General features: G+C 37.9%; 1 protein-coding gene across 2 annotated transcripts in view; it reads right to left on the bottom strand.

Annotated features, from left to right (window-relative positions):
• LOC137267556 (phospholipid scramblase 2-like) overlaps positions 1-15101 on the bottom strand; it is a 37328-nt gene extending 22227 nt beyond the window's left edge. Inside the window, exon 1 of one of the 2 annotated variants that reach the window (XM_067802033.1) lies at positions 5200-5331. In XM_067802033.1, the coding sequence (XP_067658134.1) occupies positions 5200-5233 (34 nt within the window). In that variant the 5' untranslated portion in view covers positions 5234-5331. Of the gene's footprint in view, positions 1-5199; positions 5332-15064 lie in introns of those variants that run through there. The other variant, XM_067802034.1, reaches the window with a different exon arrangement.
• Between the last annotated feature and the right edge of the window lie 4515 nt (positions 15102-19616).

A 19616-nucleotide genomic window follows, 5' to 3' on the forward strand; every position in this document is an offset into this window, starting at 1 on the left:
TGCAACCCAAAGTCAAAATCAGTGCAAAAAAAAACTAGGGACTGTTTAACAGAGGGAAACAGTTGTCCAGCAGTACAAGCCTCTCCCCATACAAACAATTATCCCAAAAGGCAACAGACATACATGTAGCCTGAAACTGTTGTTCAAAATCCTTCTTGTTAACCCTCCTGAGATTACATGAGTAAAAACAACATTCCAATGTTGTCACCTAACCAGTCTCTCTCATTTGGCTGATGAGATAATCTTGAGATCTGTTATGGCAAGTTCCCAGATTTTTAGTTAATCAGTAAGCAGACGTAAGATTAGCTTTTTTTAAGGAGTGCTCCTCCTAGCGATTTAAACATGAAGTCCATTTGATAGTTCTTATGTCTCTGATACCTGTGACAGTCCAGGTTAGAATACTGGCCTTCAATAACCCATGTGACAAACTTAATATTTTAGGAAATACCTAGGGTGTCAGTAAATATGCTTCGATCAGAGCGATTCTTGGTGATACAGGCAGATATTCTATTTTTGGTTCAACACGATTAAGAGCAGTCAATTATTGGATAAAGTTATTACATATGGATGCTTATACATATCCACATCTATGTTATCGCATGTTAAAACAATTAGATGATAAAGTTACGAACAGCTGGGTGACGGATATCAGAAATATTCCTTTTAAGTGTGTAAGCACTACTGAGACCTGTGAAATAAATATCTTCCAAACTTATGTACAGGGTATAAGGATCCACATTCTATAATAAATCTTTTAAATTCTAAGAATGAAGATGTTATTATCTCTGTTGCAAGTTTTCTGAAAAATGTGTCTATTTCTAGAGGTAAAACCTGATAAGTATGCAAATTTTGGAAAAACTTGTAACTGTACTATGGGTAGTTTGGCCTAAAATACTGAATAAAATTGTCTGTCTGTCTGTCTGTCTGTCTGTGACAGGATCGACTGGTCAGTCTTGCTGACTTGGTTGAAACATTCCATCAGTTTCCAATTTGGCAGGTTGATGCTCATGCTGTTGATCACTGGATTTGCTGGCTGTGACACGATTATTTACAGACCGTGAAGATATAACTGGAATATTGCTGAGTGCAGCATAAAACTAAACTCACTCACTCACTTGGCAATAATATTGAGATGAACAATAATATTCCTTCCAACTTCTTGACAAGAAATAAATGTTCCCTGTCATATATCCAATATTCTTGGCACCAAATTCTTGTGAAAAAACATAAAGCTCCTGTAGTTAAGGCAGTGTTCATAAATAGTGTAGGACCCTCAAACAGATTAGGCTGATTTGCCAACAGTCCATTATGGAAGGCTACAAGCCACCGCTCCAGTGTCTGACTGTGTATTTCTGAATGACTTTGACAGAGCTTGTCATATGTGACACATCACACTTGTTTGCTGTTAGTAAGTTTTACGTTTGTTAATAATTTCAATGGCAATTCTATGGAATGTTAAATATGAAATGTATCTTCAACTTTTGTTCTATGGGTTCAATGATTTTTCAGTGCATCAGACAGACATCTGACAATTATAAGACCCAATGTCCTATTACTCTGACACACTGTTCATGAACACTGTTAAGGTGATATTCATCATATCACATTTGACCAAGAAATATATAGTGCAGATACTTATAACCCCTGTACTGTAGGTCAAGGCAAAACTCTGACCCCGTTATACACATCAGCCTGTTTGTTTAAAGATACCCATCTTCTTTCGCAACATTTAGTTGTGTTGAACAATGTCCTAAGGTGCCCCTTAAAAATAGCCTATCTGATAAACTTCAAATGTCTTACATGCAAGACAAATTGGCCATTTTGTACATCACCTAATGGTATTTATGACATGTACGAGGTTATAATCCAGTGTAAATGGATTATGAAAGATAAGGTGAGTGATTCACTTTCACCACTGATAAACGTATTATGCAATAGGAAATGTATCATGTCGTCAGATCTATAAAATAATGTGTAACAAAGAAACTTTTCTGCCTTGCGCAATATCTCAGGGTCTTGCTTAGTTCAATTTGGGCCAATTGCGACACGTTCTTAATCATAAGCGACGTGGGTGGAAGGATTTTTTTTAAGTTTTGACAGCAGAAAAAAAAAGTGAAGAGGGAGGAACACATTTTATTTTTTTCTCTTAGAAATACAGCTTTGGAGGTTCAGCATGTGTTAATGAATTGTAGATTCAGTCACACTCGTTCTTACAGACAGTCATTCCTATAAAGGACAAATGGATGATCGGCATGCTGTCAAAAGTAATTTTTTAAGATGATAATAAAAAATTATTATGTGCAGAAATAAAAGCGATGCACCAATGCCCAAGAAACATTTCACATTTTTTATTTGGCCTAAAGCAAAATAGAATCAGCTGGTGTAGAAATATGGCCCTCACCCATTTTGAAATATATCTTGTTTATTCAAAATAAAAAAATAATACACTGGCAATCCAAGACAAAAATAAAATTTTTTACAAGTTATCGTAATATTAAACAAAGGTCTTAAATCCGCATTTCCCTGTGTAATGTTTGTTAAGTGTTTATAATACAGATAAGTATTTTAATCAAGCTTTTGATAATAGGAGTCAGAGGATTTTAACATCCTTCACATATTTGATTACATAAACAGGCACATTAGAACATCTTTTGACTATAGGGGGAGGTGGGGTAGGCTTGTGGTTTAACCATTCACACATCATGCCAAAGACCCAGGTTCTATTCCCCACATGCATACAATTCTGGGGTCTCCTGTGTAATATTGCTGGATTATTGCTAAAAGCGACATAAAACTAATCTCACACGCTCCCCTGGGCGACATCACACACTCTGACGCCTGTTCTTGGTGTGTTTTCTTTACTTGTGGTTTATTCTTCCTTGGTTCTTTATCAGGTCATCTGACGTCATTTGAACGGTTCTTTTGACTTTCCACTCAGCAATAGTACTGATACATACAGAGCTTAAAGGTTTCACACTGACCCCAAATTAATAAAATAATAATAATAGTTCATTTACATTGCACATGGCTCCATGAAGATTTCGTGCTGTAAGTGCACAGTCCAAGGGTTCACTGACTTGACTCATCACAGAATGCTCGCTCATATAGATTTTTCTCAAAGTAGAAGGGACTTGTACTTCCAGTTATCCCAGAGTTGACACAAGTAGATAAGGATGACTTAGTGACCTTATTTAAAGGTCACATGCAACGTAAAACACGACTTTGCAGATTCTGATACCTTTTGATATGCAGTTACCGAAACAAATTGTCAAAAATGCCAATTCAACCTATAAAATTGGAAAAAATATGTGATGAAAAAAAAAGCCCACAAAATCGGTGTTCAAACGATTCACTAAATTCCCCCCAGCGCTGGGGGTTTCAACAGCTGAGCTGCGCTGCGCCCAGAACGCATGTGCAGTGAATAAGTTTGCGGAGCTTGAAACAATATGCATGTTTGGAGTATGAGGTCGTGAGCAGCAGTCTAATCTTGGTTGTGTACACAAACAAGTAAATAATCTACTCGTTACATAAAAAAACCTTGTTGATTGTGGGAAGCAGCCTCTGTCACAGAGAAAGCTCAATGTCTGGTTTATTGACACTATATGTCTGTCTGTCTGCCTGTCTGATAAAGACAATATGCAATACACAGCTTCAGTCATTGACCACATGCAATTTAAACTTAACCCCTATCAGGATATAAGCCATAAACAAAATAAATTGATTTATGACTCGTGCACCTGAGTCCTTTCACTGCCACATTATGTAATTAGGCAGGTGTGACACATGTACACATGACATGCTTTTGTGTCTGTGGGTTGCAAAGAAACTACATGAACATCCATTTTTCTCCGATGACTGGTTCTAACGGAAACTGGTGCAAACTCTTGTCAGTTTCAAGTCCTGCTTTGAATGACAGTTTCCAGTAGTTCACCATCTCTGCTGACATGATTTTTGATTGGATCGAACGGAAATTCAGAGAACATGTATTTACAAAACCCAGCATCTCTACATACATTCTTTATGGTTAGTTGTTATCCATACAGAATCTTACTTTCTTGTGACTCGCTATACTTCTAAAATGCCCATCAAACAGATCATCTTTCTGAACACACCATGAGCCCTTGGCATATCAGCAAATGAACCAGCCAATCGGAAGCTGTCGTTACACTTGCGTGCACAACCACCCGCTATTACTGGGTTTGGTCTCCCAAGGGCTTCTTTTCGAAGGAAGTAAGCCCAAGTACAAAATACTGCACTCATGAATCGCGACTGTACTCTTATAATTTGTTTATTTGTTTTTTTACAAGCAGCAATGTATATTATATGTCATGAATAAGTGATAACTGTGTTTTAATTATGTTTGATTTTTTGTTTGCATGTGACCTTTAAGGAATATTCAGGGACCAAGCTTTTACTTCAAGACATCACACAGTTTGAGACATCAAGGTTCGCCCAAACTGATTGTATATGTTATAAAATGTATGCTACAGGGACAGTGATAATTTTGAAGACCTTCAACAATACTTGTTGTGACAGCTAGCGCTGGAACGGGTCCAAATTTTGTACCTGGATACCCCACTCCCTATCACCCTAGACTACCCAGATACCCATCATGTTTATTCCTGACATCAAATTTGCAAGAAATGGCAATATGTTCTTCAGCTCAAAGGCTAAAATTTCATGTTTTCAATATCTTAACCATGTGTTATATTCAAAAGAAGTGATGGTAAATTGTCTAAATCTTCAAAGATGGTACAACCTGTAAATCATTAAAGAACAATATATTACATAGTTTTAATCCATTACCTGTTAATCCACATATCCTTGGTATCTGGGTTGCCCGCCCCAGCCCTAGTGACAGCCAAATGGCAAAGCATAAACCATCTTAAATCAGTATAACACCTTAATTATTTCACTGAATACTTGATGTGATTTTTGTCCTCAACTTACACTTGCTGAAACAGCTCACAAAGTCCAGACCTTAATTATATATTTCACTAAAACATATTCATATTTTAAAAAAATACTTGACCTGACTTCTGTCCTTAAGTCATACTTCCTAAGACAGTCAAATGACAAAGTCAAGACATATTTATACAATAATCTTTCTATCCTCAAAGAATACTTCATGTGACTATGTGTCTCTAAACCTTGAGCTGAGTAGTCGACGTCTTTTTCTGAAAAGAAACTGTATCTTACCTCCAGCTTGTCCTTGGGCTTTGTTGTCAGCCATTGTGAAAACAAATGTTGAATATATCCACAATAACAAAGACAATGCTTACAATATCCTGTCTCTAGCACTAACCTATAAGCAAGACTGGTGCTGTGCGTGTGTCAGCCAGCTTAAATCGTGGTTGTACATTGCGCAATGTACGTTATCTGACAACTGACGTAGTGGTTGTTAAAGGGTAAGTCAGGCTAGTGTTTTGCCTGTCAGTGGACTTGCATGTTTCATTGATATATTAGGTTTTGAAATTGTGTTTATAAAGCGTCGGCAAAGACATGGTTATTGAGGAATATAATTAATCCCATATCAATATCTATGGGCATTAAAGCATAGATACACTATCTGACCTAGATTTGATTGTGGACATAACAGACACTGTCAGTGGTTTCCATTTACGATACACCAAACCTGGTATGACCAGAGGAGGGAGCATCTCAAAAGTCAGTTCACAAAATCCAAATTCACTTATTTATTGTCTTCCAAATATCATAACAATCTATGCTCCCATGATTGTAACGGCCAGTTCTTGTTTCCGTTATTGTGATAACTGTAGGTAAGAGTTCTAAATGTTAAGCACTCTGATGGGATAATAGTTCAAAATTAGGTTTACCATATTTACTGTATTATGTGAGCTGTTTCAGTATGTGCCCATTGAAAAGATTCTAGATCGGCTTGTAAGTAACCTAAGTTAAGGAATACATTATTGCCAAAACTTTTGATGAGAGGTCATGAGTGAGTGAGTGAGTGAGTGAGTGAGTGAGTGAGTGAGTGAGTGAGTGAGTGAGTGAGTGAGTGAGTGAGTGAGTGAGTGAGTGAGTGAGTGAGTGAGTGAGCAAACGAGAGAGTTGGGTTTTGAACAGCATTCCTATTCAGGGTATACATGTACATACTTTGACATGGGAACTAGCCCAGAATTAAACGATGTGCATGTTGACAAAGAGAAAGGGATCAGTTGAGTTCAGGCTTAAGATTACAGAAGACAAGTATACATTAATGGGGTGGGCGGAGTCCCTGTTTAACCCCAAGGCCTTTTGTATGAGCACCATTATCCTGCCCACTACTGCCCATACAAAGAGTCAGAGGACCGGCCCACTTGACGATATAGATGCGAGTATATATACAGTTTTTGACAACAATGGACAGAAAAGATTAAAAAATGGTCAAGGACGATGACCAGTTAAGGCTATAAATGTAATATACAGTAATTAATAACAGTGACAGTACGGTACAGGGTGACTTCCATAACAATGTAAACTGCGCGAGTGATAAGGATTAACAATGCAGATTAAATAATCACAATTATGTCTCACATTGATTGGCTACACAGTTTTTGGTCATAAGGAATATTGGACAATGGCTGTCCTGAATCAATCGCTACGACAATATCACTGTGAGAAAAAAGCTCAAAGTGATTCAGGTGTTAACTATTTTGGTACAGGTTATCGAAAATATTTAAAGGTTTTCAATTAATGAGTCCTGTTTGGATTTCAGGCATAAGTCAAAGATGTAGCTATGGAAATTTCGAAATTTCATTTTGTAAAGAACCAAAAGTATTGTCAGGTAACAGTTCACAGCTTGACAAATATTGCTTCCAAATGATGAATTGCATGTTTTCCCAGATCTAGAAAGGAGAACTATCCCAGTTTTTATTCTAAATATAAGCTGTAGCTACAGAAACGTACAAATACTTGTATTTCAAAATTCACAAACTATCAAAAGGCACAAGTTCACCACTAAACTTGTCTTCTAGAGAAGTTTGGTCAAATGATATTCCATGCCATATCTAGTCAAAGTCATTGCCATGGAAAGTGGAACTGTTAATTAAATAAACAAAGCATGCTGTCAAATATCAATCATCCACTACTAGATCCAACAGTGCATGGGTGAAGAGTGTTACCCACTCTCCAGCCATATTTAATGTTGCCATGGAAACTCTCAAAATAGGCATTTTTTAAGAAATTCCAAACTTTTAGAGGCCATCAGAAAGACTAACATGCATGACTATCTGTGTGGCTGTTTATTACAGCAAATATGGTACTGGTGTACTGTGGTATTATTTCCAGGGCAGATCAATGTTTCATGTTTACTCATGATTAAATTTAGCTGGCTGATGGCAGATTGTGGGGTGTGGTGGTGATAAGGTACAAAATACTTTGGCGGTGTAAGCTCTACATACCAAAAGATGTCCTTGTAAAAATTTTAAATGTGCCTTAGAGAAAGAAGATGAACAAATTTGAGTGAGTGAGAGTGAGTGAGTGAGAGTGAGTGAGTGAGTGAGTGAGTGCATTCAGGAAATGGAACCGCTCTTAAAACATGTATAATGTTAATCTGAAACCACATGCTCACTTCATGCTTAATTTCATAATGACACACGTAGATATGCACTGTTTTTTTTACCTGATTTAACTTTTGCTTGGAAATTCATCTGCATGATTTCAAAATAATAAAATTTTCTTCAGAACCTTTTGATTGACACTTTGTCCGTGTTGAACTGATATCAAACTCTGGAAATGACTAAACATACCAAAATGATGTTATCACCAAATCATAAATCTGTGAGCAAGTTTTAGAGACACTTTTGCTGGGATCTATATAAAACATTTCAGCTCTATGGCCCTTGTATTTTCTGAGTTGATTTCACAAACCTGAGAAGTAAAACTGAGTGGACACCTCGACATATGGTCACTTGACCAAAAACTAGGTTGCTTGTAACTGGAATCCATACTGGGCTATCAATAGTTAAACATTGCATTAATACATACACCAAGCAAGTCATTATCAACTGCCACAAATCAATACCTGTGTTTGGTTTGATCAAACACTCAGAGGAAAGGTTTCAATAATGCTTAAGGCCGCTGTAAACTAATACTATGATTGCACATCCTTATTTGCATCACAACACTAAGCTGTGGTTTAATGAAAGGAGTTGATGCTCTGAGAGAAGATGAAAGCAAGTTATGAAAAAAACGTATCATCCTTCCAACTCATCAATGGTATGGGTAGATAGATAGGCCCGTTAGACACCAAACCATTTATTGGTTTCATAAATATGGTATTACACTAGACAAAGTTCAGTATTCTCTATGCATCAAATATCATCACAGCAAAATACTTGCAAAGTTACTATTTAGACTTATTATTTTGAAAGAAGAGTGAGTTAGTGAGTGAGTGAGTGAGTGAGTGAGTGAGTGAGTGAGCGAGCGAGCAAGCGAACGAGAGAGTTGGGTTTTGAATAGCATTCCTATTCAGGGTATACATGTACATACTTTGACATGGGAACTAGCCCAGAATTAAATGATGTGCATGTTGACAAAGAGTGAGTTTAGTTTTATGCTGCACTCAGCAATACTCCAGCTATATGGCTACAGTTTGGAAATAATCATGTCTGGACGACGCAATACTAATCATGTTATGTGAGGTTACTGGTATGATCTTTCTGGCACTTAAAAACTAAAAAAACCCAAAATAAATGGAATTCAAAAGGCCTCAATATAAGGCAACAGTGAAACATCTCTGCATGTCTTAAAAGTATTGAAAGTAATTAATCTAGCAAAATTACTGTTTCTGCTATGAGATAAGGAAGTATGTTCATTACTTTGGTAAATGCATCAGTATGTTTATGAATCACATAAGATTGACTAAATGAGCCTTCTAGTACTTGATTCCAGTGATAACTGGGTTTGAGGCAGCAAACAAGTATGTGATACAGAACTGTCTGTGGTGTCCCCCAGCATGACATAGCTTGATTATTTCTACAAGATGCATAAAGCCAAACTCAATCACTCATAGTCCACAAAGATGTGTCATTTGTCATTTCAGAATAGCACTTCAGCAAACTCAGCCAGTATCATACATTGAAAACTGATATATCACACATAATATCAAGAAAACAAGATCACAACTTACAATTCCAGGTGAACAGACACTCCCGTTGCTGTCTGACTTATGTCCAGATAAGTGATATACCTTCTTCACAGAACCACAGGTAACAAACATTTGCAGGTGGATCATCGTCATGACAAACCCCATTGGTAACAAATACAATGATATACTATTGATACCCATCATGCATTAGAGCCGATGCTTGACAGATCAATATTCTTGTGGGATCTGGCATTAGATGAGGTTGCAGGCATGACCAATGCTGGGTCATTCGTATATGGAGACGATGGCGACCATGATAAAAAGCAGAGACAGATCCAGGATGTTTTAAAAGGTCACAACACTGAAAATGTTGCTCACAAATTCACAAGTGGACAGTAAAGTATAGAGTTGTGTTGTGTGTCCTGTTACACTTTTATTGCCAAGCTGAAATGCTCAAATTAATTCAGGAATTGTTACAGATTAAGTTATGAAATCATTACATTACCAATGATCAATGAATAATTAATACATTACTTTCAAACAATAACAGGATTAGTTTTAAAATTTTAAAAGTGTTACAATGATTGAAAATAATCAAAAATCAATCAAAAGAAGGATTAAATATAATTTTAGATTTAAATAATATATGTTCGATTAATCAGATTTTTGTTGTTTTAGTATAACACTTGAATGAAGTAAACTAACCAGACAAATATTCATGAACAAACCCTGGGCTCAACAGCATAAAGCTATGCATATTGCAAAATTCTAACCACTAAGCCTTTTTAGCATGCATGCATTTCATTTCGTGACAGCATTAGTTATCAATTAGGCAAAAAATGGGGAAGACCCTTAATGGGGCATGGTGGGTGAGCTGGCTATAGGTCCAGGTAAGGGAGCAAGCAAGGCTGAGGTGTTGGAATCTGGCATACCTGTGTCTGGGTGTAGAAACCTTAGAGTCAGCTTTGTGTGCAGACTCTCTCCGTGTTGTCACAACCCCCAGTGTACAGGACACAAACCTGTGCACGTAACAAAACCCACAAATCTGTTGGTATATATGACCAGATGGTGGTCACATGAATACATGCAAACACCTAGTTGAGGGTACAAAACGTGCAGTAAAGTACTGTGACTATATGTCCCAGTCCATCCAGGTATGAATGGGTACCTCAGTAAGTTAGGATAAGAAAGCTACAGCAAACTCAGTGCACCAGCAACAGTTGTATACTCCTGAGGGAGTTTAGACTGATAATACTATGTGCTGTTGAGATTGACATCCAGTGATCGAGGGAAAAAGTACCAGCACCATGAGCAAAAACTGCTTGTGAGGATATCTGCACTATATAAATATCCTATAATACTGATAATAAATTGGTGACTACATTAAAGATTCATATATTTAATTCTAATCGATCATCATTCATTACAATTTCTCTGATCATCGATAGTGGATTTGATTTCTGATTCCCCAAACTAAACGTGAGGGCCACGATAATGAAAAATTGCAAAAATTAAGAAATTGGGAAAACCACTGCATCTGGTCACACAGGTGGGAAGAGCAGTAATGAATAAACCATATTACATAAGTCAGTCAACACACAAACATCAGTCTAACTGAACATGAACGACAATGTCATCTATATCCCCATTCTCTTCCCACAGAGGTTACTTGTCATATCTTCCAGCAAACCTCTGTTTTAATACGGCTCTTTCATGGTGCAAGTGTTCAAGATTTGTGATTGGTTGCCATCTGATTTAGTTGTGCAATCAGAGATGTTCTTTCAAAAGTAATCATTCATAAGGCCTCGGTCATCTCCTTATGCATCAGCAAAACAAGAACCTCTTCGCCAACACGAGATGCAAACGTTTCTTCCAGACAGAGAACATCCATGAAATGGTCATTCAATGGCATCTCCCTCGCCCTCATTGACAAGCTAGCTATTAAACTTGTGTGTCACATCAACACAAGTCACCAAGTTGCTTAGGTTAGTCAAGCTGGCTGTAAGTCGATGTATCATGCGTTCTGATTGGATAGAAAGATGGGAGATACTTTGAGAGGCGATTATTTGCCATGGGGGGATTTTATGAGAACCAGCAAATATGGACGTATTAGAACAGAGGTTCGTAGGAAGATATGATAAGTAACCTGTGGAAAGAGAATGCTATATCCCCAGCAATGGCAAAATATCCTTCATGAATATGTCTACAAGTTATTATTATGCCAAATGCTGTGGTGTGTATATGGAAAAGTGGAAGGAGATCAATGAAAGGTTTCAAAAGTTCTGAACCTGAAAGGAGCACAACCACCAGTTTCAAACTTGTTGCCATGGAAACACCAAAATATTTTAATCAGAATTCAAAAATTGCCAAAAGGCACCATTACACCACTAGACCATGCTATGTGCAAAGTTTGCTGAACAAAGAGTGAAATGTTTTAGAGTTCTGCTCCGGGCAGAGAGCACTACCACCAGTTTCAGTCTATGTCAAACTGGTTGCCATGGAAACGCCAAAAATATTTTATTCAGAATTCCAAAACTACCAATATGACTAAACACCACATTGATGTTAATGTCCTGCATTAATGGATTTGATGACATGCTATGATTAAGCAATGAATTAAAAATGCCTTCAACAATCCCTAACTACTTTTGTCCAGTATACTAAATCCACATCAACATTTCAAGCTTGACTTAGGGCAATAACTATAAAATAATGGTCTATGGTCTCTAGACTATAATTATCTTTCATGAAAAAATTGCCTGTAAACATGGCAACCCTAGAATTCAGAACGCTGGTGCTATCATTTTGTTGTGATGAGTGGTACCTACAGTCACAGGATCACTTTTTATGTAACCAGTGATTAGACACCTTCTGGCAGTGCAATATACATATTAGCGTTACATCACATTGCGATCAATTACCATCAATGATTTGCCAACACACTGTCAAGATTTACATAACAATTACATTCACTAATTAATCATAGTCTGTATGCAGTGAATACGCACCGATGAATTTCACTTTCAACAAAAAGTATATCGAATAAAGTGAAATTAAGATTGTGAATCCTCATAATTTTACCTAGCCAATTAAACATATAAATCAGAATTTTTTTCAACTTGGATAAAAGTTATTTTACATTATATGATCATGGTTTCAAATCACAATTATTGGTTTATATTACAAGGGGTATGCACATTAAACAATTCACCGAGAACAAGTAAGGTTGATCAAAGTTAACGCGCATCACATACCACTCAGACGTTTGTTTCAAAACAATCAAGGCGATTTGATTCTAGGGTCTATGAACAACTTTTATATTAAATTGAATGAAATTCTATGATTTTACATCAGTTCATCTATGCTTTCACATATATAGGGTTACTCTTCTATGGCTAGTCTAACACTGCTTTGTAGGTCCCAGTACGTAGTTGCAGTGATACCATTTGGCTTGACAAGAGCGTAAGTTTTGGTTTTATGGCTCTTTTAGCAATACCCTTTTGGGAATCCAACCTGTACGTTTGGTGTGATGAGCAAACACTTTAACCACCAGGCTACCCTACTGCCCCTTTCATGAGTTAAAATATCCTGAAACATTATGCCAATTTCACAATGTTAGATTGTTAATAGACACATGACATGGAAAGCATTTCTTTGTCAGCTTCACACGCATAGGACATCGTTCCTTTGTGTGGGTACCAAATGGATACATTCCTCGTCCAGGGTTTCTTGCCTGATATATTCACACAGCCTTCTCGGTTGTGATTTACAACTTTTGCATTTTGTTTTCTGTAATTTGTTCTAGCTGGCGTCATTTAGGAGAATCGTTCCATTTCATTTAAACATTATTGTAGGGCCTGGAAAAAATATTGAAACTAAAAAAAAAATTAAAACAAATAAAAAAAACACCATTATGGTAAGGAATTTCTTTCATACCAGACATTAATAACATAAAGTTATTGTTTTCACAAGAATTTTCTTTGTAGGCTTGTATGTATAAAATATGATCCTCAAAGACAATCTATAAAATGCCTATTTTACAAATTCACTTGAAAGGCACATCAACATAAATGAAATTTCAAAACTAATAAAAAAATAAAAATTGATGAGTCAGGCTAAGGCCAGACCAGTTTTATTTCTTATTTTATGGATTTGTGCCCTAAGAAAATCTTAATGCATCAGGGAAAAAAAAAATAAAAAAATCACCAGTCAAAGCAAAAAACCAAAAGAGTTTTTCAAAGTGCTGTTTTTCACACCCGCTGAGGTGCTTGAAGCATTGATTTCTAACACAAATATTGTTAGATAATTCATTTAAAGTCTTTGAAAACAGGTACCAGCATCCAACAAATTGTCTTGCGAAGTCAAAGGCTCATAAGGTTTTTCGAGCTGGTAATTTTTTTATTGTATTTTTATATATATATATATTGTTCTTGATAAAAATGTGACCAGCAGAACTGTAACACAGAAAATAATATTTGTCTGGCTTAAGCGTATAACCCTGAAATATACAGATTTTAATGACTTTCATTTTATTTCAGTCCTGACATTTTTAGTCTTTGGGAGGTGAAATTAAACTGTAAAATGTTTGGATTGGCCAGTAAAAATAAGTTAAACATTATGGGGTCTCGAAGATGACTACAGGTACCTGGAGTGTGTATCTGTAATACTCACGCTGGTAATGACTCCATTATTGCTGGGCATTTCTCCCAGAGATAAAGAAGTCATAAATCACTGATTCCAAATCCAATTGAAACAGATTATTTGACAGCAAAATCAATAGAAATATAAATATCATAATGTTTTCTTAATCACTTAATGCCATATGATCATAAGAATACTGATTATTTTTTATTAGCCCCGATAATGATTGACACATTTTTTAGATGAACACAGAACTATATATTTCGTAATAACTGTCCACAGAGAGTTCAGTTATTTTTTATAGGTCTTGAGTAATTGTTGCATAAATATAGTTTTAGTAACTCATGAAGGTCTGGGTTAGAATATTGATTTTCAGAAACCCATGCCTGCCATAAGAGGCAGGAGGGATGGGGTGGTCAGGCTTGACACATGTCATCAGCTGATGCTCATGCTGTTGATCACTTGATTGTCTGGTCCAGGCATGATTATTTACAGACAGCTGCCATATATACAAACCCGTGCCAGTTATAGTGGCCCAGGCCTCTTGACGTTGTTTCCATTGACTTACATGTTATTTCAGTGTAGCATAAATAATTTTCATGAACTGAGTTCAAGATGGATCTTTGTAAAATTTGACAGGTAAATGTGAAATCATTGCTGCTCTGCAAACATAACTTCAGTTCAGGTTTCCCGCTACTATTTGACTAATGACATCACATCTATCAATTTAGGCATGGTTCCACAATGCACAATTCCATAACCTGCCACATTCTAGCACTTCTCGCTACTGTGCATATGTTGACCAACTTGTTGCCATTCCAAAGATATGGAACAGAAAATTAAACTGATCAAAGACGTATATTCGTCTTTGAACTGATATATAATGTGATTGTAGGTGAGATGATTCCCCACTTGTAAATGTGCAAAATCTGACTTGGCTCTTATGAAAATTCAATTTATGAAAAGTATTCATGCTACACTGAAATAGCATGTGAGTCTAAGGAAATTACATCAAGTGGCCCAATATAACTGGCACGGACCTGTTATGTAGCTAGAATATTGCTGAAACTCATTCACTCAAACTAATTGTAGTCTATTTAAATGTATAAATAGTTTTATGGATGGGGGAACGGGAGGAACCCTGTTGACGTTTTCACACAAGACTTACCAAATATGTGTAATATTAGATAATCACCTCACCAACAGACGATCTTATTTTTACGCGGTCAGTGCTGCTGATACATCTGCCACAATTACGTTCCAACAAAACGAATATCTTAAATATAACCAAACTGCCACGTGGATATACAAATAATCACAACATGCACCTACCTGTTTCTTGGTAACGTTGGAAATCAAGAGCCGGTATCTTTTGCTCTGTTGACAGTTCGCGTCACTATTTGTAAACATTTAGGGTCGAATGTCACACTGTCAAGTTCGATAACTCATGCAAATTGTTGCCTTAGGTTTGGTATAATGTACAAGCATTCCGTGTTCGATTCCCGATGAGTAGGATTTCGTCGCACTTATCTGTTACACCAAGTCAGCATTCTTTGCGAGTGTTGTTTTTCAGTATTGTTTAATTTTGTCTGAGATACGTATAACACGACATTTCTGAAAGTTTGCATTAGGAATACATACGAACAGTAACATTTCAAGAGCTGGTAATGGAATGATGTGTCTCTGGGGAGAGGTAGTGTGTGTGTGTGTGTGTGTGTGGGGGGGGGGGGGGGGGGAAATAAACGGCATAACTGCAACTTTATACTTTGCAAACATAGTCAAATACGTAAATACTAATTCCTCTATTTAACGCATGCAAATATTCCCATGTTTTATATACTGAGTCAAAAAAGAAACTTTACATTCTTTCTTCAGGGCACTGTAAGATGGTAAGATGGTTAAATGTCACATGCAACGTAAAAGACAACTTTGTAGATTCTGATACCTTGCACTGACCGAAGTAAGTATGCACTTACCGAAACATATCATCAAAATGCCAATTCAACCTATAAAGCTGAAAAAAACCGCGATGGAAAAAAGCCCGCGAAATCGGAGTTCAAACGATTCACTAAATTTCAACGGTATCTGACTCCATACTGAAACGACGCACCATGTACAAAAAATGAAATTGTTATCCATAAAGAATCTTACTTTCTTGTTACTTCCGAAATGCCCATCAAACAGACCATCTTTCTGTACACACAATGAGCCCCTAGACTAACAGCCAGTCTCTGAAATGAACATATTTTACTGAAAAAATGTCCATAGTGAAAAAAAAAATAATATAATGAAATGGAGCCCTGAGACTTTCTTCATTTTCAGAAGCTAAGAGAATCTAGACTTGCCACATTTTCTAGCCTTGCATGGGCTTCCTTGGATATTTATACTTCAGGGTCTGTACGACAGACTAAATGAGCCCTCAGCGTATCAGCAAATGAACCAGCCAATCGGAAGCCGTCGTTACACTTGAGTGCACCCCCACCCGCTATGACTGGGTTCGGTCTCCCGGGGGCTTCGTTTCGAGGGAAGTGAACCCAAGTACAATATATTGTACTTTTGAATCGGGAGTGTACTCTTATAATGTATTTGGTTTTATACAAGCAGCAATGTATATTATATGTCATGAATAAGTGATAATTGTGTTTTAATTATGTTTGATTTTTCGGTCGACCTTTATATTGTTATTATTTCATTGCTGATGCACTCGATACACTGACAGTGCCACAATCAGTTCCATAGGGCTACACCGCCGTTCCAAAACATGGGTATACTGAATGTCAAGTCACAAGAATAAAAAGTCGAAATTTCTCAGTTCAATATTGTGCATGGCTGCCCCGCGCATTCACCGTCTCCTCATCGACTGCCTGATGCTTGTGAACACGTGGTAGGGGATTCTGCGCCATTGCTCTTGCAAGTCAGCGCCAAGTTCCTGCAAGTTCTGAAGTTGGTTCCCAAGAACACGAAGCCTTCTCCCAAGAGCATCCCAAAAGCGGTCTATTGAATTAAGGTCAGGGCACCTAGATGGCCAGTCCATGACGTTAATTCCAGCGTTTTGAAGGAAATTTTGTGTCAGCATCGTGGTATACTGTCGAGCATTTGAAGTATTAATTAAGAAAACATTGTGAAAGCAGTTAAAGTGAGTGACTGAGTTTAGTTTTAAGCCGCTTTTTAGCAATATTCCAGCAATATCACGGCGGCGGACACCAGAAAATGGGCTTTACACATTGTACCAATGTGGTTAATCGAACCCAGGTCTTCGGCGTGACGAGCGAACGCTTTAACCACTAAGCTACCCCACCGCTCCGAGAGTAATTAAACCGCTCAATGTATTACATAAACAAACATCTCAAAATACAGGATTAACAACAAACATCTAAATACCCGTGAAGATCCGGGTTAAAATATTGCCCGTCGGTAACTCATGCTTGTCGTAAGAAGCTACTAACGGGATCGAGTGGCCAGGCTTGCTAACTTGGGTGACACATGTCATCGGTTCCCAATTGCGTAGATCGATGTTCATGCAGTTGATCACTGGATTGTCTGGTCCAGACTCGATTATTTACAGAGAATATAGCTGGAATATTGCGTTAAACAACAAACAACCCAGTTTTGTAAAAAAAAATTTTGCCTTTATTCCATTTCATGTTCCATGTATACAAACAGAAAAGTTACATATGTTGACAGTTACACAATAACGTTAGTATGCATAGCTGTATATACATAAGAGGATGCACAGCATAAAGACAGACAATGTCTTGGATGTGACAGGTTGCACCCAGAGGAGCTACACAAAGGCTATAACAGTAATGGCCACATTGCTTTGAGTAAGAGATATTGTATGAGTGCTTCATTAGAATGTCAGAATAGGGTATGGCATAAAATTTAGTTGCCATTTCCTAGTAAAATAACTAAATCTGTTATTTTTCTTTGCAATACACCGGACTCCCTGAACACTCTCACCCCACCCTACACCTCTTGAATCTGCCAATGCCTCTAATTGTGTTTCGATTATTTTCAGAACAATGATACTCATGCGGGTTTAATTACAATGTTTGAATATCAAGATTTAATGGAAGAGTACAATTCCAAATGAATCAGATCGAAATGCCGAACATTGTATTAGCTATTCGTGAGTAAACCAATCATGACAATCGACATAAAAACTAACGAGCCAAAACAAACCGAAGCCTCATGCTGGAAAGTGGCTACATTGCAGCAATGTGTTCCGAAGTTTCGGCTCCTTGTAACGGTTTACCTGGACACAGTCCTACCCTTGGCACTTTTCAATGTCGTCTGCACATGTCGTATGAGTGTGTTCTTGCCTTTGTTCTTTGACGCATATTAATTGTGTGTGTGTGTGTGTGTGTGTGTGTGTGTGTGTGTGTGTGTGTGTGTGTGTGTGTGTGTGTGTGTGTGTGTGTGTCCTGCTATATCAAATCCGCGAAGAACAAGAAGAAGTTACAATAAATCTTCAGTAACCCACTCTTGTCGTCAGAGCCGACTATTGGGATCGGGTGGTCAGACTTGGTTGACACATGTCATCGTATCCCAGCTGCGTATCACCAGATTGCCTGATCCAGACCGCCGTTCATGATGTCACTGGATTGTCTGGTCTATTATTTACACACCGCAGCCGTTTAACTGCAGCATTGCCAAGTATGGCGTCAAACAGCAGTCCAACCAACCAACCAACTTTTAATAAATAGATGGATGTTGTTGGTCTGTTGGAGAGAGGAGAACGTCGTTTAAGTTCATCAGTAAACTGAACACGTGAAAACAGAGCAGCATTCAGTTAAGGCAGAGACAATTTCACCGTCAGAGGTGATCGAGGCAATTTCACTGTCAGAGATGAGGCACCTTCAGTGTCAAAGGTGAGGGAACTTCACCGTCAAAGGTGAGGCAACTACACTGCCAGAGGTCAGGTCACTTCACTGTCAGAGGTCAGGTCACTTCACTGTCAAAGGTGAGGCAACTACACTGTCAGAAGTGAGGTCACTTCACTGTCTTAGGTGTGGCAACTTCACTGTCAGAGGTGAGGCCACTCGACTGTCAAAGGTGAGGCAACTTCACTGTCAGAGGTGAAGGAGGCAACTTGGCCGTCAGAGGTGTGGCAACTTCACTGTCAGAGGTGAGGCAACTCCATCGTCAGAGACATTCTCGGTGGTGTCGGAGGTGAGGCAACTTCACTGTCAGAGGTGAGGCACCTCCACCATCAGAGACATCCTCAGAGATGAAGCAAGTTCACTGTCAGAGGTGAGACAACTCCATCGTCAGAGACATCCTCGGAGGTGAGACAGCATCACAGTCAGAGTTGATGCAACATCACAATCAAGAGTTGAGGCAGCTTCATTGTCAGAGACGCCGCCATATTGCTGGAATATTGCTGAGTGTGGTGTAAAAGTAAATTCTCAACAAACACTGCGACCTTTAGTCTACCAGATAGATCCTCAGGCTTCAGAGCAGAGTGTCGGGTGGTTTGATCCCAGGCGTTAGGGTGTAGCCCTGTGGTTAAAGCGTTTGCATGTCACGTCGAAGACTCGGGTTCGATTCCCCACATGGGCACAATGTTTGAGACCTATTTCTGGTGTCCCCAAAATTCCGTAACAATAAACTCACTCTCCATTGGAGATGCAATGACCCAGCCCTAACGAGCACATTCGGTGTTTTTAAGCAGAATCTAGATTACAAGACGAGTTATATGTGTATCAGTGAAAATGTGTAGCTTGATTTCATTATTATTTTGTTTTTCAAAATGAAATTCACGTTTCAGTTTTCGAAAAATGCGTTGCTCGTGATGTTTGTGAATGGCACTCAGTAAGATACTACATATATGAGTTAAATGCAAAAATGATGCATTTGACACCTGCAAAACTGTATGTGTACT

This window comes from Haliotis asinina, chromosome 16, assembly GCF_037392515.1.
Source record: "Haliotis asinina isolate JCU_RB_2024 chromosome 16, JCU_Hal_asi_v2, whole genome shotgun sequence".
Classification (NCBI taxonomy): domain Eukaryota; kingdom Metazoa; phylum Mollusca; class Gastropoda; order Lepetellida; family Haliotidae; genus Haliotis; species Haliotis asinina.